Source organism: Oncorhynchus tshawytscha, linkage group LG28, assembly GCF_018296145.1.
Source record: "Oncorhynchus tshawytscha isolate Ot180627B linkage group LG28, Otsh_v2.0, whole genome shotgun sequence".
NCBI classification, from domain to species: domain Eukaryota; kingdom Metazoa; phylum Chordata; class Actinopteri; order Salmoniformes; family Salmonidae; genus Oncorhynchus; species Oncorhynchus tshawytscha.
This window is the reverse complement of record NC_056456.1, coordinates 14516198-14543324: the sequence shown is the minus strand read 5'-3', so window position 1 is coordinate 14543324 and position 27127 is coordinate 14516198. Positions and strand designations below refer to the sequence as shown.

General features: G+C 40.6%; 2 protein-coding genes across 6 annotated transcripts in view; one reads left to right on the top strand and one right to left on the bottom strand.

Moving 5' to 3' along the window:
• Positions 1 to 779: 779 nt before the first annotated feature.
• Positions 780 to 26667, bottom strand: LOC112226792 (guanylate kinase). 3 transcript variants are annotated; one of them, XM_024391348.2, is made up of 7 exons: positions 26482 to 26667; positions 3796 to 3909; positions 3654 to 3695; positions 3252 to 3487; positions 3037 to 3121; positions 2839 to 2924; positions 780 to 2679 (listed from the first exon to the last, which is right to left on the bottom strand). In XM_024391348.2, the coding sequence occupies exons 1-7, from the start codon at positions 26504 to 26506 to the stop codon at positions 2644 to 2646; spliced, it is 624 nt and encodes a 207-aa protein (XP_024247116.1). In that variant the 5' UTR covers positions 26507 to 26667; the 3' UTR covers positions 780 to 2643. The 3 variants fall into 3 exon arrangements, with proteins under 3 accessions (XP_024247116.1, XP_024247115.1, XP_024247117.1); XM_024391347.2 differs by lacking the exon at positions 26482 to 26667 and adding an exon at positions 25516 to 25656; XM_024391349.2 differs by lacking the exon at positions 26482 to 26667 and adding an exon at positions 9518 to 9662.
• The window catches only part of LOC112226791 (multiple myeloma tumor-associated protein 2 homolog), a 32685-nt gene continuing 14026 nt past the window's right edge, over positions 8469 to 27127 (top strand). The window contains exon 1 of one of the 3 annotated variants that reach the window (XM_042308217.1): positions 8469 to 8535. Coding sequence is in view for 2 of the 3 variants with exons in the window: in XM_024391345.2 (XP_024247113.1) it covers positions 26169 to 26265 (97 nt within the window). In the remaining variant the exon portion in view is untranslated. Of the gene's footprint in view, positions 8536 to 8784; positions 8848 to 25725; positions 26266 to 27127 lie in introns of those variants that run through there. The other 2 variants (XM_024391346.2, XM_024391345.2) reach the window with 2 other exon arrangements.

The window sequence follows — 27127 nt, the reverse complement described above, 5'->3', positions numbered from 1 at the left end:
TCTGGAGCGAGATAGATTTGGAGGTGGAGGGTCCGTCATGGTCTTGGGCGGTGTGTCACAGCATTATCGGACTGAGCTTGTCATTGCAGGCAATCTCAACGCTGTGCGTTACAGGGAAGACATCCTCCTCCCTCATGTGGTACCCTTCCTGCAGGCTCATCCTGACATGACCCTCCAGCCATACTGCTCGTTCTGTGTGTGATTTCCTGCAAGACGGGAATGTCAGTGTTCTGCCATGGCCAGCGAAGAGCCCAGATCTCAATCCCATTGAGCATGTCTGGGACCTGTTGGATTGGAGGGCCTTGGTGGAAGACTGGGGTAACATCTCACAGCAAGAACATATCTGGTGCAGTCTATGAGGAGATGCACTGCAGTACTTAATGCAGCTGGTGACCACACCAGATACTCAGTTACTTTTGATTTTGACCCCCCTCTTTGTTCAGGGACACATTATTCCATTTCTGTTCATCACATCTGTGGAACTTGTTCAGTTTGTCTCAGTTGTTGAATCTTATGTTCATACAAATATTTAACCATGTTAAGTTTTCTGAAAATAAACCGTTGACAGCGAGGACGTCTTTTTGTTTGTTGCAGAGTGTTAAAGTGTAGGGCTAAGAAATACTAGCCAGAATTAGGAGTCGACAATGGTAGCTCTAACTATTGATGACATATTTCAGGTCAGGTGCGTGGCCTTCAACCTGCTATAATGTTCAGCAAATCATTGGCTGTTTTCAGTTACTGGATCACTACGTGTATAAAGTAAGATATCCAGGCAATAGTTTCATTATTTGACTTTACTACAGTTGTAAAACACATACATATTTGTAAAACAAGGACTTGAAGGCTGGGTGACTTGTCAATATCTGGCCAATGAAAACAAGTATACATGCAAAGCAGGGCTTCAATATGCATCGGGGAAGTTCAGCTTTATAGAGTGATTTCAAATTAAAGGCAATGTTTCCGCTTTAGTGGAGACTGCATTCACTGTAAACGCTGCATATGTCGGCTCAATCGTAAATTAACGTAAATTCTATCAATGAATATAAAGCTTCAGCTTTAGACTGAATCAAGCCTTCAATCATTGAAACGTTGGTTAGTCAAACATGTTTCATTAAGTCATTTGTGCAAAGTAATGAATTTCATGTTCAAAGGGAGATCAAACACAAAAGGACAAGAAGCAGTGGCGCATTAGTCATGGGCCACGGTAGCCTGTCAAATAAAAGTTACTAATGCACTCAATTTGGGTTGTGAATGGAAGTTGCCTTGAGAAACAAACTACAAACTTAAAAGCCATCAAAAGCTGCCGAAACAATGTAGCCTTTTTTAAGACCGGTTTGTGGAATTCAATGTAGCCAGTTTCAAGTAAAGCCGATGTTCCGTGTGCTTAGTTCTAAGCTTTTCTTTATTCTCCTTTAAGGACTGACACTACTTGCTCCAGTTACTTAAAAATATGCCATTGATCTTTTATTCTCATTCAATTGTTTTCTGTCCAAAAGAACCCACTGCATATTATACTACAGGTGAGATTTGTAAAATAATGAACACAAAACATATAAAAGTTTCACGCCTGTACAACAGTGAACAAAAATCTATTCGGGGTAAGTCGTTGTCTCAGAAAGTGCAGCTTCCTGTATAGCTGTTCTAGTGATTAACATGATTGTAAATCCTAATTGGCAATCTGTTGTTTTATTGGTAAATTAAGTAATTCTATCATTTCAATAGTATGGTAAAAACCTACAGGGAAACTTCAAACAGATTGCCTCACACACACACAAGTTGACTGGGATCCCTAGCAAACAGCAGCTAGGCTACAGTCAGTTCCTGAGATCGGCTATGAATGTATATGAATGGATGGTGCTTCCCTGTATGACGATGCAAGGGCCAGAGTTAGCTAGTGCCCAAGCCCCTGGCATTGTGATTGGTTGTTAGCTGCTCTATGTTGACAATACTGTTAGTCAACAATCCCTCTTAAAAGGAATGAAAGGCCTGGGCCTCTCCCTACTCTTTACCTTTCTGGCTATAGCTGTGGAACCGTGTTGTGGCTAATGACAACCAACGCATTTCCGTACAACCACATTTTCAGGTCAGTGCTGTTAGACAGGAACAGAACAGCAATGTTTCCCGAAGCTGTACTGACAGGGCTAGACTTCGGGGCAAGCCAGGACATTTGCGAACATACCATACAAGGATCCACTCTTGCTGAGCACTAGGTGGAATGAGTCTTGTTATTATGGCCAGAGTGAATACAAATAGAATGCTTAGGGGCTATAATACTGGTAGATGCACAGAAGAATGACTTGGCGGCAGTAACTCCTGTGTGCAGTACTCCTCCATAGTAAAATAAAACAAGGTAGTCCCTGGTTAACCATTCATGGAGTATTTTTCTTTGTGGATCAAAATACAACAACTTTTAAGCTGACCACCAGGCAAATAAATAAATACAGCAAAATAGTTCACTTCTATCTTCCAAATATGTAAAAAGCTATTCCTGCGCACTCAGAAGGCTACCATCTGTGGTTCGGGGCGAGGCAGGTTGTCTGTATTTCCTTCCAACACCGGTATCTGACGGAATGTTCAGGATTGGAATAGGAGGGCTGCCATTTTGTAAGGAGTGGCCAGGATGGCTGTCAGGTTTCTCGTCGCTTAAGACAAGTTGTTTTTCTGAACTTTTTTGATTTCCTGAAGAAAGAAAGTAGGTTTGAGGATGACATTTTGGAGATGGTGAAAATCAACACTGACATATCTATAAATTATTTACTGACAAATATCTATTAAGTTAAAATGGTGCATATGGCCCAGTCCATCATACCCAGCTCTGTTATGTCACTACAAACTCACCTCAATAAGGGCGTCTTTCAACTTCCCATAGGCATCGTCGAGATTATCATTGACAACGACAATGTCAAATATGCCAGGTTCCTTGCCTGAAAGATCGGGGGAACCGTTTTAGACAACATCCTTAACGAACTTCACAACATTTAATTTATAAACATACAACTCTGTTTTAGGCCAAAGTCTCTCCAGAATCAGACTCACTTATCTCCATGTCCACCTGAGCAGCATCTAAACGTTTCTGGAGGCTCTCCTCTGACTCAGTATTTCTGTCCCTTAAACGTTTCTCCTAAAATGCCAAAATGTCAGAGGGAGTTCATCATGGGTGGGTTAGCTTTAGATCAGGAGTTATTGTACACAAGTTAAACAACACACAAATGACCCTGGTACACCATTTTATAATGCCTCCTGGCTCTCACCAGTATGTTCATGGACGGAGGCTGGATCGAGATGTAGATGGGGTTGAGGTCTGTCGTCTTGACAGCCCTAACGCCCTGCATGTCGATGTCCAGGATGCAGATCAGGTTCTTGTCTTTAACGGCCTGCACCGAGGCCTTGCTCGTCCCGTACATGTTCCCCGAAAACACTGCGCTCTCAATGAACTCCCCTTTGTCGATGCTGGCCTGCATATACTCCCTTGTAACATAATGGTAATCTGAAAACAACAATTTCGTGTTAAAAAGGTTGGTTATTGAAAGGAATAAAGACACAGGGGACCAGCATAGCTTCAACCATCTTTGGGCGACCTAATTTTAAAAAGTGATGCAACAGGAGGATTTGGAGCACAAGTGTCTATCGTGGAGTTTAAAAACCCTACCTACCTTTGCCATTCTCTTCACCAGGACGAGGGCTCCTTGTTGTATCTAAAGGATGAGAGCACACAATTAGATATTTTATTTCTGGAACTGACACCTCCCTGACATTTTACACAGTTAACAGGGGACTGGTGCAGAGCACACTTACGCGAGACACTGAAGCCAAACACGCCCTCGTACTCCTTGAGCAGGTTCTTGAGCAGCGTGCTCTTCCCAGCCCCTGACGGGCCACTCAGCACCACTGGCCTGGGTCCTGCCATAGCTGGGGGAGAGGAGGAGGAGGAGAGAGAGGGTAAGATGAGAGAATCCAACAGAGTCTGGAATTCCTCACTGCACGGGGTGTGGTGGTTACATGTCTTCATGACATGAGTTATGCAACGAGACAAACGGTTGGAACTGGTGTCACGAGGAGAAACGGCCCGGCGCAGCAGCTGTCATTCTTGAGACTAAAAACATACCTAGGCCTATCCTTTATTCATATGACGAAACTACTAAATCTCTATTTGCCAATATTCAAATAGTGGTGTAATACGCCTGGTCTAAACACCACAAATAGGCCCAAGGGCTGAATATGACGAACCAGGTATCCTATAAAAACTGACGAATTGGTGATTCTGTAGTACACATCGTAAGCAAGACTAGTAGGACCAAATAATCCCAACAGTGGTTACCACGGCACCCCCATGGAACAATCTAATTGGAGAGCCTAAAATGACTCTGCTGCTTCCGATTGCAAGGCAGAAGAAGTGATTTCAGTACAGCTTTTCAGTCTGGAACGACTGTTTAAAAGCTGCAATATGTCACTTTTTGGACAACCCAAACAAATTTGCATAGAAATGTGAGATCTCGGTCATTCTCATTGAAAGCAAGCCTAAGAAGCGGTAAATCTGTTCTACGTGTCGATCTCCTCATCCTCGTAATTGTATCTGTTCTATCACACTTGATACTCGTAAATCGGAAAACCCAAAAGTGCGCTTTAAATGCCGGTAAAAGCCTGTACCTCAAGTGCGCCATCATTCAGAGGGCATTATGTTGCTTCACGCATTCATTAATACTGTCAGTAATGCACAAGGCTGAGTACTTATTTCGACAGTGTAAAAATAGGAATACAAGAGAACATTTTAGCAAGGCATTTAAGAAAAAACATGTGTTTGATAAAACACTACACCTATTCAAACAGAGATAGAGAGAGAGCAGTTATTACACCCTTGAGGAGATAGACATGAAATCCTCCACAGTTTGAGCCAAATAAACAAGTTAGGACCAAAACAACATTAGAAAATTCCAATGGAAGTCAGAGGGGCTGAACTCTGATATTACACAGGTACTTAAGGAGTGGGAGAAGGGGTTTGCTAGTTAGTTCTTAGGTAACGAAAATGTGGCATATTTTGAGGAAGATTTTTTGGAAATCAATGTTAGAACCCACACCCGTATGTACAGTTGAAGTCGGAAGTTTTACATACACTCAGGTTAGAATCATTAAAACTCGTTTTCAATCACTCCACAAATTTCTTGTTAACAAACTATAGTTTTGGCAAGTTGGTTAGGACATCTACATTATGCATGACAAGTCATTTTTCCAACAATGTTTTACAGTGAAATAATCTGTCTATCACAATTCCAGTGGGTCAGAAGTTTACATACACTAAGTTGACTGTGCTTTTGAACAGCTTGGAAAATTCCAGAAAATGATGTCATGGCTTTAGAAGCTTCTGATAGGCTAATTGACATCATTTGAGTCAATTTGAGGTGTACCTGTGGATGCATTTCAAGGCCTACCTTCAAACTCAGTGCCTCTTTGCTTGACATGGGAAAATCAAAATAAATCAGCCAAGCAGATTTTATTTTGTAGACCTCCACAGGTCTGATTCATCCTTGGGAGCAATTTCCAAACGCCTGAAGGTACCGCGTTCATCTGTACAAACAATAGTACGCAAGTATAAACACCATGGGACTACGCAGCCGTCATACCGCTCAGGAAAGAGACGCGTTCGGTCTCCTAGAGATGAACGTACTTTGGTGTGAAAAGTGCAAGAGCTGTCTGTGGCAGAAGTTAAGGTGATTGACGCAGCAAACAATGGGAAAGCGTTTGGCATTGATAAACTGCCTAATGAGGTTTTAAATCTCCTTAATTAATGTCATATATGATTTGCTACACATTTGTTTTGAGTACAGTATACTGCCATCTACTTGATATAGTGAATCCCATTCCCAAATCATAAAAAAAGACCAGAGTGCCACTGAATTATAAAGGGCATAAGTTTATTGAGTACGGTTTATAAATTATATTCATTCATTCTCAACCAATAGGCTAATGACCTTTTAGGAGGCTCAAAACATTCTGGTGGAAGAACAAAATGTTTTTTTTTCGTGAATCCAGAGCCTGTATAGATCATATCTTCTCGATCGGTACAATAATAAGAAATAGATTACACAAAGACTACTTTTGCATGTTTCATTGATTTCGCAAATAGGGATCTTTTAGCCCATAGTTTGTTAAAGACGGGTTGATGTTATCACGCAATCCAGTCTCTTTACAAAGTACCAATTGCTTGTGTGCTTGTTAAATGAATATCGTACAGATTGGTTTCCACACAACCTCGGGTGTAAAACAAGGAGACGCCTTATCACTGACTTTGTTTGCTATGTTTAGTAATGATTTGGCAAAATAAATGCGACAGTTAAATAATGGAGTAAGACATGATGAAATGCTAAGTATCCTTTTATATGCTGATATTATTTTGATGGCAGAAACTGAACAAGACCTGAAGAACATGTTATTATGTGCAGTCAATGTGTAAAAAAACAACAATACAAAATAAAAATGGAGACTCATGATCAACCAGACAAAAACACAGAATGCATTTTAGAAAACCAGGTACTGAGAAGTGTTTTTCAGTTTTTTGGTGGAAACATTTTTACTAGAAATAATAAATATTTTGGGTCTTTTGATTGATGAACATATTACCTTTCTATACAGAACATCTGTTGTGACCTTCAAGAAATAGAGAACAATACCCATTTTATCCTCTATTTCTTCAAGTTACATAGCCCTTTCTACCACGATAAACAATAACTCTTATTCCAGAAAGCACACCAGATATACCTGGCATTGTGTGGCTGAATGATGAGGAGAAACTGAAATGTTTGTCCATTGTGCATTTCTGTTTGAGGAATATTTAGATAAAGCCTGAAATAAAATAAAAAGTGCTGCCTATAATTAAATTGTAAAAATATTTAGCGTCTATGTAGTAAATGGTACGTGTGTATAAATTGTGTATAGGCTAGTCTCCCATATGAATCTTATCTTTGTACTAGACTGGGTTCAAAAGTCTTCAATTTTTCTGTATATAGTGATATTTATTGTTTGGGTAAAAGTAAAAAAGGTTATGTATTGATTTTGACATTTTCTCACTCTTTATGCGATGCAGAAAACACCAGAAGAATTATCACCACGTGAATTAATGTATTGTTTGTTTATGTGTCAATTAAACCCATAAGGGATGGGTTGCCAATTGGCGATTTGACAAAAAAATAATTCATACAAAATAAAAATAATTCACACACATTGTTAAACAACCCCAGACGACAATGCACAATTTACTTAATTAGTCCTATTCAATTATCCACAAGATCGGCTATTTATGAGCCGGATGCATGGCTGGCTGCTGGCTACTGCCTACATTTATTCCAGACAGAGATTTAGATGAAGGTAGGCAAATTCGCTTGACCCATTTATTGTTTCACTTACAAGAGCAACATTTCTCTCCTGACACTTGTAAATCAAGATAAACAATATGCATTTGTCATTTGTCATTTTCAGTGGTGACCCATCATGCAGGACTGGTGGGTTAGAGCCCCACCTATTTAGCTAATAAAAAATAAATAAAAATTTACATGTTATTTTGGCATTAATACATGTAAACATTTTTTTCAAATCAATAAAACGCATACAAACATGGTCTCTGTTCTCTTTTCTTAAAAGGCAGCTGCAAAATGCATGCGTTTCAGCCTAGCTCAGTGATTTCTGTGGTGGTGCGGCAGCCAGCGAAAAATACGGAGCGTAGGGGTTGGTAATATTCTCTCGTGCCGTGATTGGCTCATTGTTCTGTCACTCATGGGGACACTACGTCACCGCAAAATCTACAGGAAGAGCTCGTAAATCAAAGCCCCTTGGGTGTTGCCATAGAGTTACATTAGAAGTGCCCATCCAAGAAGGCTCAAGGTCATTGTCCACAGAAAAAAATACATTAAATCACGTTAGATCTACCGCAGCTTTGATTGGACAACATACTTTCAAAATCTTAGCTAGCAGTCATCATGAACCAAGTCAACAATCTACTGGCAAATTAAGAGAAATTATAGATTAAATGTATTGTGCTCGTCGGCCATAAACATTACACAAGTTGGAAAACACATTCAACAGTGAGTGGTTTGGAAGGAATCAGTGGTTAACTGCAAGCGTTGCAAACCAAATCACTAGCCTGTTATTCAGTGGAGTGGGTGTGTGGTCCAAGTCTGGGTTTACGGGTCATTTTCCAAGCATAAAAGGATAAACATTAATTGAGCCATAAAAAAGGTTGAATATTGGCCATGCTATCAATCCAGAATGACTTCGGCACAGTTCAAAACTGGAAACTTGGAAATCTCAGACTTCAGTGAGTTCAAGGCAACTGGAAAGTCCGAAGAAGAAAAATAAAGATCAAACTGGGAAAATATATTTTGAACGGTCGGGAACCCAGGCCTCTTTCTGAGCTCTTGTTCACCCCCCCCAAGAGTACCCAGTTGTCTGAAAGCACCATAAATCCAGAGAATGCCAGACTTTGATGAGATTTGCCACAAAGGACCGACGCACCCACCTTCCGGGTTCAAGTGAGCACAGCACAACGTGAGTCCAAAAAATGTCTTGTATGCTGCAATATGCCAGGGAGATATGTATACTGTAGCTAAGAAAGTAGATTAATTGAAATAGTATTTTCCACTAGTCATCCCTTTATGCCATAGTTTGTACATCTCAATTGTCAGTAGAAACCACATTTGTTTAGGCAAGTCAGCAATCAGCTGTTTTTTTAAGGCAGTACATGAACTGTTTCACTGCCAGACAAGGCGCCACTGAAGAAAAAAGCTCTGCTGTTGGGACTTTGATCACGACATAATGACAGACGTCGTCAGCAGTGGAATAAGTATATGGACAGACAAGGTAGGCCTACCAAACAACGCCAAGTAGACAGACAAAAACAACCATAGTCGTCTGGAAATAACTCAATTGAACAATGACCAGCTACAGATCGTACACGATGTTAGAAGATAAAACTTGTGCCCAGAGACAAGTGAGTGAAATTGAGCTGCGCGTGTCCGTATTGGAAACTGAGAGCAGTTCGTTGTAATCCAATCGTTGCAGCTGGCTTAATCGATACCCCGCCCGTTTCTTTACAGACAGAAGGACCAGCCAATAGTTGTTTAGAGCACGCAGCTCTTTACACTGTTTGAGTGAGAGCGAGAAATGCTGGCAGCTGAAAATAGTTTCCCGATCACAGTTAAATTACAAAAAAAAATTATACTCGTGTCAAAATCTTATTCGGAAAATTCTCCATATCAGTTATGATACTCATTTTGTCTGAGTACTCAGCCCAACCCTAATTTCTATACTTCCCGTTCTTAAGGTTAGTTTTTGCATATTTTACTTTCGGTTTTGAACACCAGATTCAAACCACTGAAAATACAAAACATGTTGTAGTTATGGAAGATGCGGTTTCGATGGCACAATTATTCTAATCTCTACATAATGACTGCCTGTTTAGTCTCAAACTGAAATTAAGCAAACTATTTAGTTATTAACCATATTGGCTAACATCGCTCTTCCTCCTTACCTTTGGTCACCGTCAGTAGACTTGTGAGTGAGGGAGCTGGCTGAGCAACAGGATGTGTGAGGACAGAATAGGAAAGTGAATTGAGCAGCACGATTATATGCTGAAACCTGGGGCCAGTCAAATGTGGTGTTTGTGGTAGCAGAATGTATGAACGCACGCGCAAACATAGTGAAACCAAATCGTTGATCCCTCCAATCACCTCTCAGTACACAGTTTAAACCCTGGCCATCAGTTTGTGACATACCTGAAAGAAGGCAATCCCTAGGTTGTCTGTAGGACAGGGGTGTCAAACAGACGAACCTGGGCCATTATTTGAGTGCATTCAGAAAGTATTCAGACCCCTTGACTTTTTCCACATTTTGTTACAATACAGCCTTATTTTAAAATTGATTAAATTGTTTTCCACCCCTCAATCTACACACAATAACAAAGTGAAAACAGGTTTAGACATTTTTGCAAATGTATATAAAATAAAAAACTGGAATATCACATTTACATAAGTATTCAGAACCTTTACTCAGTACTTTGTTGAAGCACCTCTGGCAGCGATCACAGCCGCAGGTCTTGGGTCTGACGCTACAAGCCTGGCACACCTGTTTTTGGAGAGTTTCTCCCATTCTTCTCTGCAGATCCTCTCAAACTCTGTCAGGATGGATGGGGAACGTCGCTGCACAACTATTTTCAGGTGTCTCCAGAGATGTTCGATCGGGTTCTAGTCCCTGCCGCTGAAAAACATCCCCCACAGCATGATACCACCACCATGCTTCACCGTAGGGATGGTGCCAGGTTAACTTTGGCATTCAGGCCAAAGAGTTCAAACTTGGTTTCAATCAACTTCAAGCGGGTTGTCATGTGCCTTTTACTGAGAAGTAGCTTCCGTCTGGCCACTCTACTATAAAGGCCTGATTGATGGAGTGCCGCAGAGGTGGTTGTCCTTCTGGAAGGTTCTCCCATCTCCACAGAGGAACTCTAGAGCTCTATCAAATCAAACTGTATTAGTCACATGCGCTGAATACAACCTGAGTAGACCTTAGTGAAATGCATACTTACAAGCCCCTAACCAACAATGCAGTTTAAAAAATACAAATAAGAAATAAAAGTAACAAGTAATTAAAGAGCAGCAGTAAATAACAATAGCAAGACTATATATGGGGGTACCGGTACAGAGTCAATGTGCGGGGGCATCGGTTAGTCGAGTTAATATGTACATGTAGGTAGAGTTATTAAAGTGACTATGCATAGATAGAGTAGCAGCAGTGTGTGTGTGTGTGTGTGTGTGTGTATGTGTGTGGGGGGGGGCAGTGCAAATAGTCTTCAATACAGGAAACTGATTTAGAAACCTCATTCCTGTCTCTTAAAAATATGGTGGTATCAGCCAGTTGACATAGTTTAAATTCATTGCCAAGTGCTGAAACACCTTGAAAATTCCATTTCTTGATATGAAGAGCCATAATTTGAGTAACCAATAAAAATACAAATGGACTAATTGGGCAGCCCTACCTAATGCCACAGCCAATATCATATCTTTGGGATGTCCCGTGAGCTAATTTTACAGAGCTAGTACAACCACTATATAAAGTTTGGACTGCTTTAAAAAAAAAGAAGTCAAATTCCAAAATACATATTGCTTTGAACATAAACTCATTGTTCTACAGTGTCAAAAGCTTTATAAAAATAAACAAACATAAGGTCATAATAGTCAATCATATCTAAGATCAACCTGATGTTATTACTAATGTGTTAATCTAGAAGAAAAAGAAACGCACACCTATATAGGCGAAGTGCTGGCTAATGGAGTACAACACTTGAAAATAAAGGAGAGCCGCACAATAAAGGAGAGCTCAGATGCAAAACATTTAATATCCAATGTTTCGACAGGCAAGCTGTCTTCATCAGGGTATAATCAAACACTGCAGGGTGACTCATTTATATATTGTCAAAGACACACAGGTGTCTAATCATGGCCAAGTGTGGCCTAATATCATTGGCTAATTCTCAAATATTAAAATGGCATACAAACAGCATACAAAAAACAAATGGAGAGCATACGATCATAGATTCATTTTAGACTACACAAGCTTACAAAACAATGGCAAAAGTCACAAGAATGGCTTAAGATCAAAGTCTACGTTGAGACCAAAGGGAGCAAGGGTCTTTAAAATTAAAGATACAGGCAGCCTCTAATTATTAAAGGTCACCCCCTCTCCTAGGGAGGGTGACATGTCCGATGCCAATATAACGCAGAGACGAAATCGAGTGGTTTGCTTCCAAAAAGTGGGCCGCAACTGGGTAAGTCGAGTTTTTTGCGCCTAATGGTGCTACGATGCTCTGAGACACGTACTTTTAATTCGCGCTGTTTTACCCACATAATTTTTACCACAAGGACAAGTTATAAGATAAATAACTGCCTTAGTGGAGCACGTAATAACACCTTTGTTTGGGATCAATTTCCCTGTTTGTGGGTGTTTGAAGGATCTACATTTATAAGTGCCATTGCATTGAGCACAGCCATTGCACTTGTAATTTCCATCCAGTAGGGGCACAAATAAATTTACCACCCCAATATCTTGGGGTGGTAAATCAGAGTGTACCAATTCGTCTGTGATATTTCTGCCCCGCGAGAATACGACCAAGGGAAGGTCCGAAAACACATTACCGAGACGATCATCGGATTTTAGAATGTGTCAATGTTTGTGAACGATTCCCTTAATTTGTTCAGAGCACTTTGAATAGTGGGTATTTAGAACGCAAGAATGTGTCTTTTTGCGAGACTGACCTTGAAAAAGGTCATGTCTCACTTTGTTTTGGATTTTCTCAATGGCAATATTGATCTGATCATTTTTGTACCCCTCTCCTTGAATTTTCTATGCGTCTCAGCCATATTTGTCGAAATCTGATTGTTTCTTGATAATTCTTTTAATTCGACACAATTGGCTGTAGGCCAAACAATTTTTCAAGGGAAGTGGGTGACAACTGTCAGCCCTCAACAAACTGTTACAATCAGTAGGTTTCCTGTAAAGATCAGTGTATAGAACATTATTTTCACACAAGATCAGAAGATCAAGAAAACGGATTTGACGTGTATCAGATTGCATAGTAAATCTCAAATGTTCAGAACAGGAGTTAAGATAAGCATAAAACGCCTGGAGCTGTTTTGCGTCACTCCTCCATAGAACAAAAATATCATCAATATACAGTTTCCAAATAATACCATTTTTTGTTGTTGAGAGGATTGAAAATACTGTTTCTCCATGTAACCCACATACAAATTAGCATAGTTAGGATAGTTAGAAGCCATGGGGGATCCCATAGCAGTACCCTTCGTCTGAATAAAGAAATAATTTAGAAACATAAAGTAGTTGTGTGTGAGTACTATTTCAGCCAATGTTATAATGCAGGGACTGGAAGGTATTATTAGAGTCACGTTGCAGAAGAAAATGTTCCATAGCTTCAATACCGCCCTCGTGTGCAATATTTGTGTATAACGACTCAACATCAAAAGTAACTAACAAGGTATTCTCAGGGAGAGGATCAAGAGATTCAATGATAGAGATCATACTGCTGGTGTCCTTTACAAAGGAGGGGAGCTGTTCTGCGAGTGGTCTAATAGAAAAGTAAACAAAAGTAGATAGAGGGGCCGTTACTGCATCAATGCCCGCTACAATAGGGCACCCTGGAGGTTTTGTAACATTCTTGTGTAATTTCGTATAGTATAGAATGTGGCAATTTTAGGGTGTTGAATAGCCAAAAGGTTGTTATTTTTTGGTTATCTGACCAGAACTTAAAATACCCTTCTAGGACAGTAAAGATAGTATTCTGAAATTGGAAAGTGGGGTCACTTCTGAGTTTCTTGTAAAAGGTGTTGTTAAGTAGTTGTCCATGACACTCATTTATATAAACTGTCCTTTCCATGAGTACAACTGACCCACCCTTATCAGCAGGGCGGGTAAGGACTGACGTATCGGATTGTAAATCAAGCAAAGCCTGTTTTTCATCCTTAGGTAAATTATGAAAAGATTTGGACTCCTGCTTGTTCTTAAGGAGATGAGCAATATCTTTTTCAACAAGTCTGCAATATGTCTCGATAGAGTGATTGCGATTGGATGGAGGTATAAAATAACTCTTGCTTCTAAAAGGAGTCTGAGTATGTGCAGGTGAGCAACCTACTGGTTCAATAGAAATGTCAGGATTAGCGGAGCTAAAGTATACGAATGTTTAAAAAAAAAAAAAAACTTAAACATGTCTACCTTAACATCAAAATTGTTGCACTGGGTTGTAGGCACAAAAGATAAAGGGTTAAGCAAGGAGACATGGGCAGGGCTCAATATCTTGCTTGATAAATTAAAGACACTCAGTCCCGTGGGTTCTGGGACCGTGTGAATGGTCCCCTCAGATAGGGTGAGGCATCTCGTCGATGCGGGTGCCTGCCGCCACCTCCGCCGGCCCAGTCTCTCGTTGAATAATAAAAACTGCCACTGGAAGCCGATGAGGCGCTGGTTGTAGAGTGTTGGTCAGACGAGGTGGATAGAAGTAAGCATCATTCCTCCTGCGTCTGTCATGGAGAGGAGGAGCAGGACCTCGTCAGGGTTTCTCCAGAAGTAGACTTTATCCTCGGCCTAGTCTTTTTTGTCTTGGTTGAATTTCTTGATTTTAAGTTCCTTTATTTCTGTAGACAACTTGTCCTGGAGCGCTTGGTTAGTTTTCATCAGTTCATTGAATATGCCATCATCATTAGCAGCTTTTGTAGAGCTGTGCGTTTGTCTTTAAATTGTGTTATCCATTTCAATAAAATCCCTTTTCAACTGGTCAACAATCAATGTCATTAAATCAATAGAGCATTTGTTCAGGATGGCACACCAGCACTCACAGAAATCATCAAGAATATTAAACTTGTATACTTTCACGTTAAATCGGGTTCTCACAAAAAGAAAAGTCCTTTGCACCACGCAAGTGGTTGACCTAAATTATATATCACACAAATTGCAAATAGCATTGTACCATAGATTGGTAAAACGAATAGCCACCAAGCTAACATTAAGTGTCAGTGTGAATTTCCCTGCCCCCCCCAAAAATAAAAATATATAAAAAGGTTTGGCTCACAAATAATGCTCTTTCCAAGAAATATGTTTTATCAGATGCAAATAAAACTAATTCCTGCACAACTCACTTGATAAATCCATCAGTCAACAAGCTAGGCGTCAGCATGAATTTCCCTTCCATTACCAAAAGCCTTGGCTCCCGCAAAGTATGCACTTTCCCTTCCTTGCCCTCTCAATCGTCGGCCAGACGATTCCGAGCTTCTTTATCAAATGCTGTCAGATCCTCCTTGATCCTCAGCTTGTTCTTTTTTAAATAGTCATTTTTCTTTGCACTTCTCCATGTCATATCCCTCGCTGTCCTGGAGATAAATCTCATGATCACTGGTCGTGGTGGCTGGTTGTTTTCCCCAGCTCTCAGCCTACCCAGGCGGTGCACTACATCCAGAGAACCTGCAACAACATTACGCTCCTCCTCCAGGACCATTGCCCTGTCTTTCACGCTTGCTTTGATGTTCTCGTCAGATTTTTCTGCTATTCTATAAATTTGAATTTTCCATCTCCAACTATATCGGTCATTCTCGTTTACCTTTGACTCCATTTCAGTGAGTTTCTTCTCCTGCTTTGCAACCTGAGTTTTCAATGTTGTGTTCTGCTGCTTCAGAGTTTTTACTTCCCGAGCATTGAAATCAATTGATTTCTTCAGGTTAACGATACTGACAGTGTTCTTTTTCGCCACATCCATGATGTCATCTGCGCTCTCTTTGATTTTAGCCGTGAGGGTGCGGAAGATGTTGTCCTGTAGCTGGCTCATTGATGGTTCACTTCTCAGTTTCTTTGGCAGTTGCTCCTTGGTTGGGGTATTTGGGTATGAATCCCATTCATCCCCCCCTTTTTTTACACTTAACTACACACGCTGAAACTTTGATAGCTAGCTTGTTAGTTGGAAATTGTCAAAACTATATTTCCATGGTTTGATTACAAAATTATTCAAAATAGCTACATTGTATGGTTAGATATCATTTTTGTGAGAAAAAAAAATTGCAACTGCAGTCTAAAACTATAAACTTTGAGAAAACCCTAAAATTGTTCCTCAGCTAGAAATGTTACACCCTCTCATGCCGCCATCTCGAGCACCCCCCTTTGCAGGTTCTTGGCATTCTCTCAATTAGCTTCATGAGGTAATCACCTGGAATGCATTTCATTTAACAGGCATGCCTTGTGAAAAGTAAATTTGTGGAAGGGGGGTGGTATACAGAAGATAGCCCTATTGGGTAAAAGGCCAAGTCCATATTATGGCAAGAACAGCTCAAATAAGCAGAGAGAAACAACAGTCCATCATTACTTTAGACATGGAGGTCAGTCAATCCAGAAAATGTCAAGAACTTTTAAGATTTCTTCAAGTGCAGTCGCAAATACCATCAAGCGCTAAGATGAAACGGTCTCATGTGGACCGCCACAGGAAAGGAAGACCCAGAGTTACCTGTGCTGCAGGGGATAAGTTCCTTAGACTTAACAGCCTCAGAAATTGCTGACACCTCAACATCAAATGTTCAGAGGAGACTGCGTGAATCACTCCTCCATAGTTGAATTGCTGCAAAGAAACCACTACCAAACGACACCAATAAGAAGCAGACTTGCTTGGGTCATGAAACACAAGAAATGGACATTAGACCTGTGGAAATCAATCCTTTGGTCTGATGAGTCCAAATTTGAGATTTTTGGTTCAAACAGTCGTGGCTTTGTGAGACGCAGAGTAGATCATCTCTGCATGTGTGGTTCCCACCGTGAAGCATGGAGGTGGTGTGATGGTGCTTAACTGGCGACACCGTCGGTGATTTATTCAGAATTCAAGGCACACTTAACAAGCATGGCTACCACAGCATTCTGCAACGATACGCCATTCCATCTGGTTTGCGCATAGTCAGACTATACATTGTTTCTCAACAGGACAATGATTCCACACACCTCCAGGCTGTGTAAGGGCTATTTGACCAATAAGGAGTGGGGTAGTGCTGCATCAGATGACCTGGCCTCCACAATCACCCAACCTCAACCCAATTGAGATGGTTTGGGATGAGCTGGACCGCAGAGTTTAGCTGGTTCAGAGAATGCCAAGAGTGTGCAGAGCTGTCATCAAGGCAAAGGGTGGCTACTTTGAAGAATATAAAATAGATTTAGATTTGTTTAACTTCTCTAGGGTAGGGGGCAGCATTTGGAATTTTGGATGAAAAGCATGCCCAAATTAAACAGCTTTCTACTCAGGCCCAGAAGATAGGACATGCATACAGTGCCTTGCGAAAGTATTCGGCCCCCTTGAATTTTGCGACCTTTTGCCACATTTCAGGCTTCAAACATAAAGATATAAAACTATTTTTTTGTGAAGAATCAACAACAAGTGGGACACAATCATGAAGTGGAACGACATTTATTGGATATTTCAAACTTTTTGGGAAAAAAACTGAAAAATTGGGCGTGTAAAATTATTCAGCCCCCTTAAGTTAATACTTTGTAGCGCCACCTTTTGCTGCGATTACAGCTGTAAGTCGCTTGGGGTATGTCTCTATCAGTTTTGCACATCGAGAGACTGAAATTTCTTCCCATTCCTCCTTGCAAAATAGCTCGAGCTCAGTGAGGTTGGATGGAGAGCATTTGTGGACAGCAGTTTTCAGTTCTTTCCATAGATTCTCGATTGGATTCAGGTCTGGACTTTGACTTGGCCATTCTAACACCTGGATATGTTTATTTTTGAACCATTCCATTGTAGATTTTGCTTTATGTTTTGGATCATTGTCTTGTTGGAAGACAAATCTCCGTCCCAGTCTCAGGTCTTTTGCAGACTCCATCAGGTTTTCTTCCAGAATGGTCCTGTATTTGGCTCCATCCATCTTCCCATCAATTTGAACCATCTTCCCTGTCCCTGCTGATGAAAAGCAGGCCCAAACCATGATGCTGCCACCACCATGTTTGACAGTGGGGATGGTGTGTTCAGGGTGATGAGCTGTGTTGCTTTTACGCCAAACATAACGTTTTGCATTGTTGCCAAAAAGTTCAATTTTGGTTTCATCTGACCAGAGCACCTTCTTCCACATGTTTGGTGTGTCTCCCAGGTGGCTTGTGGCAAACTTTAAATGACACTTTTTATGGATATCTTTAAGAAATGGCTTTCTTCTTGCCACTCTTCCATAAAGGCCAGATTTGTGCAATATACGACTGATTGTTGTCCTATGGACAGAGTCTCCCACCTCAGCTGTAGATCTCTGCAGTTCATCCAGAGTGATCATGGGCCTCTTGGCTGCATCTCTGATCAGTCTTCTCCTTGTATGAGCTGAAAGTTTAGAGGGACGGCCAGGTCTTGGTAGATTTGCAGTGGTCTGATACTCCTTCCATTTCAATATTATCGCTTGCACAGTGCTCCTTGGGATGTTTAAAGCTTGGGAAATCTTTTTGTATCCAAATCCGGCTTTAAACTTCTTCACAACAGTATCTCGGACCTGCCTGGTGTGTTCCTTGTTCTTCATGATGCTCTCTGCGCTTTTAACGGACCTCTGAGACTATCACAGTGCAGGTGCATTTATACGGAGACTTGATTACACACAGGTGGATTGTATTTATCATCATTAGTCATTTAGGTCAACATTGGATCATTCAGAGATCCTCACTGAACCTCTGGAGAGAGTTTGCTGCACTGAATGTAAAGGGGCTGAATAATTTTGCACACCCAATTTTTCAGTTTTTGATTTGTTAAAAAAAGTTTGAAATATCCAATAAATGTCGTTCCACTTCATGATTGTGTCCCACTTGTTGTTGATTCTTCACAAAAAAAATACAGTTTTATATCTTTATGTTTGAAGCCTGAAATGGGGCAAAAGGTCGCAAAGTTCAAGGGGGCCGAATACTTTCGCAAGGCACTGTATAATTAGTAGATTTGGATAGAAAACACTCTAAAGTTTCCAGAACTGTTTGAAAAATAATGTCTGAGTATAACAGAACTGTTTTGGCAGGCAAAAACCTGAGAAAAATCCCTTCAGGAAGTAGGATTTTTTTGTTTGAAGTATTCTATTCAATGCCATTACAGTATCCATTTACTTAGGACTCAAATTGCAGTTCCTATGCCTTCCACTAGATGTCAAGCGTCTTTAGAAATGGTTTCAGGCTTGTATTCTGAAAAATTAGGGAGTAAGAGCAGTCTGAATGAGTGGACCCTGCCGGGTCACAGAGCTTTTTCATGCGAGCGTCCAGAGAGAGTGCCTTTCTGGTTTACCTTTTATATTGACGACGTTATTGTCCGGTTGAAATATTATAGATTATTTAGGCTAAAAACAACCTGAGGATTGAATATAAACATCATTTGACATGTTTCTATGAACTTTACGGAAACAATTTTTTTTTTGTCTGCCTGTTGTGACTGTTTGAGCCTGTGGATTACTGAAGGAAATGTGAACAAAACTGAGGTTTTCAGATATAAAGAGACATTATCGAACAAAAGGAACATTTATTGAATAAATGAATGTCTTCTGAGTGCCACAATATGAAGATCATCGAAGGTAAGGGATGAATTTTCTCTCTATTTCTAACTTGTGTAACCCTTCTACTTGGCTGGTTACTGTTTATAATGATTTGTCTGCTGGGCTATGTTCTCAAATAATTGTACGGTATGCTTTCTCCTTAAAGCATTTTTTAAATCTGACACCGTGGATGGATTCACAAGAAGTTCATCTTTAAACCAATGTAAAATAGTTGTATCTTTTCTGAATTTTTATGAGTATTTCTGTATTTGGAGCTCTGCATTTTACCTTTATTTAACTAGGCAAGTCAGTTAAGAACAAATTCTTATTTTCAATGACGGCCTAGGAACAGTGGGTTAACTGCCTGTTCAGGGGCAGAACGACAGATTTGTACCTTGTCAGCTCACTGGATGTTGGCCAGGTGGGACGCTAGCGTCCCACATACCCCAGAGAGGTTAACACTTTTTTGGTTACTACATGATTCCTTGTGTTATTTCATAGTTATGTCTACTATTCTGCAATGTAGGAAATAGTAAATAAAGAAAAACCTTAAATGAGTAGGTGTTCTAAAACCTTTTCCTGGTAGTGTGTGCGTGCGTGTGTATACAGTGCCTTGCAAAAGTATTCACCCCCTTGGCATTTTTCCTATTTTGTTGCATTACAACCTGTAATTGAAATGGATTTTTATTTGGATTTCATGTAATGGACATAAAAATTGTCCAAATTGGCCAAGTGAAAAAAAAGAAACAAAAGTAGTGCGTGCATATCTATTCACCCACTTTGCTATGAAGCCCCTAAATAAGATCTGGTGCAACCAATTACCTTCAGAAGTCACATTATTTAACTAATTAAGTCCACCTGTGTGCAATCAAAGTGTCACATGATCTCAGTATATACACACACACACACACACCTGTTCTGAAAGGCCGCCTAGTCTGCAACACCACTAACTAAGCAAGGGGCACCACCAAGCAAGCGGCACTATGAAGACCAAGGAGCTCTCCAAACAGGTCAGGGACAAAGTTGTGGATAAGTACAGATCAGGGTTGGGTTATAAAAAAAAAAATCCAAAACATTGAACATCCCACAGAGCACCATTAAATCCATTATTAAAAATAATGGAAATGATATGGCACCACAACAAACCTGCCAAGAGAGGGCCGCCCACCAAAACTCGCAGACCAGGCAAGGAGGGCATTAATCAGAGGCAACAAAGAGCCCAAATATATCCCTGAAGGAGCTGCAAAGCTCCACAGCGGAGATTGGAGAATCTGTCCATAGGACCACTTTAAGCCGTACACTCCACAGAGCTGGGCTTTACGGAAGAGTGGCCAGAAAAAAGCCATTGCTTAAAGAACAAAATAAGCAAACACTTTATATATCAAACAGGCATGTGGGAGACTCCCCAAACATATGGAAGAAGGTATTCTGGTCAGATGAGACTAAAATGGGGCTTTTTGTCCATCAAGGAAAATGCTATGTCTGGCGCAAACCCAACATCTCTCATCACCATCGGCAGGGACTGGGAAACTGATCAGAATGGAAGGAATGATGGATGGCGCTAAATACAGGGAAGTTCTTGAGGGAAACCCGTTTGTCTTTCAGAGATTTGAGACTGGGACGGAGGTTCACCTACCAGCAGGACAACGACCCTAAGCATACTGCTAAAGCAACACTTGAGTGGTTTAAGGGGAAACATTTAAATGTCTTGGAATGGCCTAGTCAAAGCCCAGACCTCAATCCAATTGAGAATCTGTGGTATGACTTAAAGATTGCTGTACACCAGCGGAACCCATCCAACTTGAAGGAGCAGTTTTGCCTTGAAGATCGGGCAAAAATCCAAGTGGCTAGATGTGCCAAGCTTAGAGAGACATAACCAAAGAGACTTGCAGCTGTAATTACTGCAAAAGGTGGCTCTACAAAGTATTGAAGTAGTTCTGTTTTTTTGTTATTTCTTGATTGTTTCACAATAAAACATATTTTGCATCTTCAAAGTGGTAGGCATGTTGTGTAAATCAAATGATACAAACCCCAAAAATCAATTTTATTTCCAGGTTGTAAGGCAACAAAATAGGAAAAATGCCAAGGGGGTGAATACTTTCACAAGCCACTGATTGCATCCCATCCCATATATATGGGATGCAATATATAACCGTACCGTTACCGTGTCCCACAAACCGTGATGCATACCGAACTGTGGGCCTACTATAGAACAAAAGCAGAAAAATACTTAGCGCACAAACTATTCTCTGTCGTGGATGATGTTGGCTTTTGCCGACTGGTCGAGCACCTCGAGCCCCACTACACACTGCCAAGTAGGCGCTATTTTTCAGATGTTGCCCTACTGGAGTTACACATTGTTGAAACGCACATCTATGAGCTACTTGCCATGGGCGTCACTGCTATTAGCTTCATGACTGACATTTGGACCAGCGATGTCAGCCCCATGAGTCTGACAGCAGTGGGTCGACGAGGACTTCGTACTGAGGAAAGCCGTAGCGCATGCTCAAGAATGTGCTGGTTTTCATACCGCTGCTGCCATTTGAAATGGCATTTGAGAACATGTTTGAAACATGAACACACTCCTAGTGCCATTTGAACAACTGACTCAAGAAATAAGCCAATCAACTGCATCTGCAGCAGACACGATACCCTCTGTCATGGCATTGAAACGCCTTCAACAAAACTGCCGACACAGACCGTGGGATTAAAACTTGCAAAAGTACTCGAGGCTGTGAACAAGAGATTCAGTGGCATTCTCTTTGAGCCTCTACTGTGTTGCCACTATGCTCGATGCTAGGTACAAGGACCACTACTTCGATGCAGACAAGAAACAGGTTTTACGTGAAATGTTATACACAGCTGGACAAGATGGAAACGGTCACAGTGACAGTGCGCACCGAGGAAGAGAGGCCATGGACAGACAGAGCTGAAACTTCATTGCTTGAAATGTATGATGAATGTATGATGAAATCCTGGTTGAGACTGAACAATGAAACAGCACAGCAAGTAAGCGAAATAAAAAATATATATTATATTTTACTGGTAATGGGGTCATATGTAAATGCCAACAATAACTTTTTGGTCAGTGTGTGTGTTTCAACTATTTAACTGTACTAGAATGCTTAAAAAGGTCACAAATGTTAAATAATCGGTTATCGGTATAGGTTTTTTTGGGGGGGCAAGGAAAATATCGGATATCGGCCAAAAATGTCATCTGTGCATCCCTAACACATTCCAAAAGAATTGGGTCTACAACATCACCATACATAGGATGAGTCTATAAGATTTCCGTAACACCTCGAGACACCACTTTTCAAATGTGACAGAAAACAAGGGGTGCATGCGAGTTGACTACAGGCATGGGATAAAGTTAATTACATTTGAAACAGTCTGCATGCCATTACAGATTTGACATTAGGTTTACTAAGACAGTTGGCCCTTATATGCGTTCCACAGCATGTGATTGGTCCTTGCCAGACAGTGGCCAACCTTTCATCATGTAAAATCAGTTGGCTCTTAATTTCATTAGGCTACTGATTAGTAGATAATGCAGTCAGCAATATGAACAAAGTCACGTAAGAGATTCCACTTGTGTAGGCTGTACTTTTAAATTTTTTTAATTTACATTTAGCTAGGCATGTCAGTTAAGGACACATTCTTATTTACAATGACGGCCTACCAGGGAATAGTGGGTTACCTGAACGACAGCTTGGGGATTCGATCCAGCAACCTTTTGGTTACTGGCCCAACGCTCTAACCACTAGCCTACCTGCCGCCCCCAAAAAGGGAGGTGTCGTAGAATTACAACATTATGTTAATCACATTACTTATATATTAGAATGTATTCCTATATTAGTACATTCACACGGTCTGTTTTTCTGAGGGCAAACAGAATTGGGTTCTTAGAACTATCACGTGTCTGTTAACGCTAACAGTAGATTTACGATGGCTTGGTGATAACCTAAAGACTGCATTCCATTCTATGATTAGTGTGTGTGCCTGTCTGTTGGTGCCAGGGAGACCCAATCTCCAGTTTATTTATCCCATATGGAAGATGAACACTGGACTTAATCATTTGAGGGAATGACCTCGTGTCCTTGGTTACATTACTATTTCTGTATAACAAAGCAGTAAATTAACTAGAGACAGATATTTGGCGGCATGTAAATCTCGATGTTTGTTGCATGAGATCACAATGTACCTTTTTGTATCATTTCTATATCGGTTCTTCGTCACAAGGACTCAGGAACAGTATAAAGTTGTAACCTAACCCTGTTTGTTTGGGCTTGAAGTCTACACCATTGGGTGACCGTTAACACTCCATTACTGACGTAATAAATAAAGTGAAATTGTTTTGAAGAAATCTAAAAGTCTCTCTCATTTGATTAGAATAATTCCACCACAGAGGATATGCTTAACTTTAAAATCAGGGGTGAAATGATATGTAATTTCTTCCCAGTACAGGGTACTTCCTATGTGTGCACGTGCTTTTATTTAAACATTTTATGAGCCTAATAGAATTACATATAGAATCTCTAATTCAATAGGATCGCTATGGGCCTAATAGTCTAGATTTGTTGTTGAACTTTTAAAATGTATTAGCCTACCTTTTAAATGTGTCAAACACAACCAGTCATGATGTTTTCATCTGATAGTCAAACAGTTACTTCAAAAGGCTCATGTAGACTACCTGCACACATTACTCAGGGATGGCGGGATTTCGGGGGGTAGTTTAAGCCTCATCTAGATTTGTTTCTGCTTATAAATGTATTGCATTTGGTAGGCAATTTTTTTAATCAACTTGTCTATAATTAGATATATTCAGCTTATCTGCTGTCATTACTTGATGCTCGTCTAGAACAGGGTTTTCCAAACTCGGTCCTGGGGCCCCCGGGGGTTCACGTTAATGCAGAATTCTGCGTTTTTCATGCAGAAAAAAAAAGAACGCATAAGATATCTTGCTGCATTTTGTAAACGCTGATTAAAAAAAAAAAAAAAGCTTCTTATTGTCATTTCTGCTCAGCGTCAGACTAATGTTGTGCTTCAGTTATACTTCTCCACTTGGATGAGAAGTCACAAACTGGCATTCTATCATCAGACAGCACTGACTGATATGTAGCTACTTTTCTCAATGTTTCTCGGGTAATATTAACTTAGAAACTGTAGTTGGTTACATTCTTTCTATGATAAACATTAGAAATATGATGGCAATGCAAAAAATGCATTGCTTTTTCATTGTAAGCTCATTTACTTGTGTGGCTGTTAGCCAAATAGCATTGCACTTCTGTTTTCATGAAAATTTAGCTATTTTCTGCCAAACGTGTTGTATTTTCTGCTCAGGAAAAAATGCATGCAGTGGTTTCAAATGAAGGTCTGCATTTTGAAAATGCTAATTTCTGAACTCCTAACACTACACAGCTGATTAAAATCCTCAAAGCTTGATGATGAGACGGTTATTTGAATCAGCTGTGTAGTTGAGTTTTTTTTGCCTTAGCACATGCACCCAGTGGGGGCCCCAGGACCGAGTTAGGGAAACCCCAGTCTAGAATACTAAATAAAGCCTTGCTCACCAGAATGTCATAAATCGATAGAATTATCAATGCATCATCAACAACCTAGTTGACGTCGGAAAAGTGATTTCATTTCCTCTTCACTCACGGAGCGAGGGGAATTTAGGGACCAGGGAGATTTCCAAATGACAGTTTGACCGATTAAGGAACTGAAAAGATGTGAAAACATATCCAACATGTTTCTTATGGTATTTCACTCATTCATTAGGCCTAAACAAGTCTTGTAACCTGAATTGATGCGTACACTGCTGTCCACGCACTTCTCTCTGCCTTGGCAAAATGTCTATGTTACCATTGAACCACACCACATGTTGGAGCATATTCCACATCTATTTGTGAATTTTTCCTGCGACTTACATGCGGTAATGATAAAGTCAAATAGATTCCAAGAGAACTGTAGACGGCATACCCCCACTATTGCTTTTGCCAGTACTTCATACCAAACCGCTCCATCTTATTTTCACCCCTGACAATCTAAAAACCATTTTGCATGAGATGGTCCTAGAATCCATATTTTATGCAGTTTAAATTTCCCACCATATTGTCCCCTATAATAAAAATCACAAGCATGCTGGCTTTCTAGAAACATCCAAGTTGAAGCCAGCTAAACGTTGACACCTAATTTAGGCACCACTTACACTATATATAGCAGGTTGGACTTCTAATAGCTGTGTGGGGGAAGATAGATGATTACGTAAACAAGACATGTTAAACTTTAGAATTAGAAAGCAAACATCAACTTCTGTCAAATAGAACACGGATTGACCAATGTTTATGGCCTGTGTGATAGACTGGCTAGCTAGCTTCTAAGGTGATGAGGGAAACAGCAGGGCTATTGACACCTTTTATAGACTAGCGGTCAAAAGGGTATATCATCCTACCTGAGAAGAGCCTGAAGAAATGCCTCATATACATCTGCAATGACTGCGGTCCAAGATCTCAATAATGTCTCCAAGGCGTCTTCTCCATATTCTGTCTACCTTGTGTGAGAGCCATCACAGATCGAGTTTGACGTCATCATCACGAGCCAAATAAACGAGTAATTCGTGAGCGTTTAGACCGCATGCTATACATAAGACTTCCACAGCTCGTCTGGCAATCTGCAACCAAATCCATGTTTAAAATTGACATAGAAAATAATCGAATTGTTTGATGAACGTGTTTCACAGTGGTAGCAGATTTAGCATTGCGAACTGTGTGTAATGAACGCCCCCAGCTAAATTAGCCGTCTGCGCGCATGCGGATCGTGCAAACGCCAGAGAAAAAGCAGTTTGCAACGGTGTTGTGTACTTAGTCTTTCAAAAGTTTAGCTAGCTACATTTCTTCAAAATACTAAAAAGGCTACTCAACGTGCTTCTAACGTTAGCTTGCTATATAATCCAAGTGCTAGCTTTCTCGCCCGAGGCGAACGTGGAAGAGAACCAACCTGGCAGGACAGTCAGAAGGAAACTGCCTGGATGCAGATCAATACAGGGCCTAGCGCGCACGTGTAAACAAGCCTTTCATCGTTTAGCTTTATTACAACTCTGAAATAATGTTTGGTGCCTCGAGATCTGGGGGTGTAAGGGGAGGGCAAGACCAGTTCAACTGGGACGATGTGAAAGGCGACAAACACAGGGAAAACTACCTCGGTAAGTGGAGTAAAATGGGCATCCACCCATCGTCAACGACAGTGCGGTGCTACAGTAGCTGTCTAGTGTACTATATTCGCCTTGCGAAGTACTAGCCAACTGTTAAATCGGTCAATTTTATACACTAGTTAGATGCGTGTAAGTGCCAATGTATAATCAATGTAGCTAGCAATAGTAACGTTAGCTTGTAAACATTTCTCAATGCCACGTTCTTACCTTTTTCCTTATTGTAGTCCCTCATTACATTGCTTGTGTGTAACTCAGTATCTGCCTGAAACTTTGGTAAATCTAGTTATGTCGAACTTGAAAGTCAAACGCACACAGCTGACCCCAGTATTGAATACTGGCAAGGTCCATGGAGAGCGGCACGCACACTGTACTGCAGTTGGCCAGGGAATGTGATGCTGCCAGCTACGTAGCTAGTAGGCGCACAGATATAGCTTGCTATGAGATATGAATGAGATATGAAGTAATCATAAATACACACACTATACTGAAATATAAAACGCAACAATTTTATTGATTTTACTGAGTTACAGTTCATGAGGAAATCATTCAAATGAAATAAATTCATTAGGCCCTAAAACTATGGATTGCACATGTCAGGGAATACAAATATGCATCTGTTGGTCAGATACAGTACCTTACAAGAATGGGCCTCAGGATTTCGTCACGGTATTTTTGTGTATTCAAATTGTCGTTGATAAAAATGCAATCTTGTTTGCTGTTCGTAGTTTATGCCAGCCCATACCATAACCCCAAGGTTGACATCAGCAATCTGCTCGGCCATATACGTGATCTGAGGTTGAGGCAGGTTGGATGTACTGCCACATTTTCTGAAACGTGTTGGAGGCGGTTTATC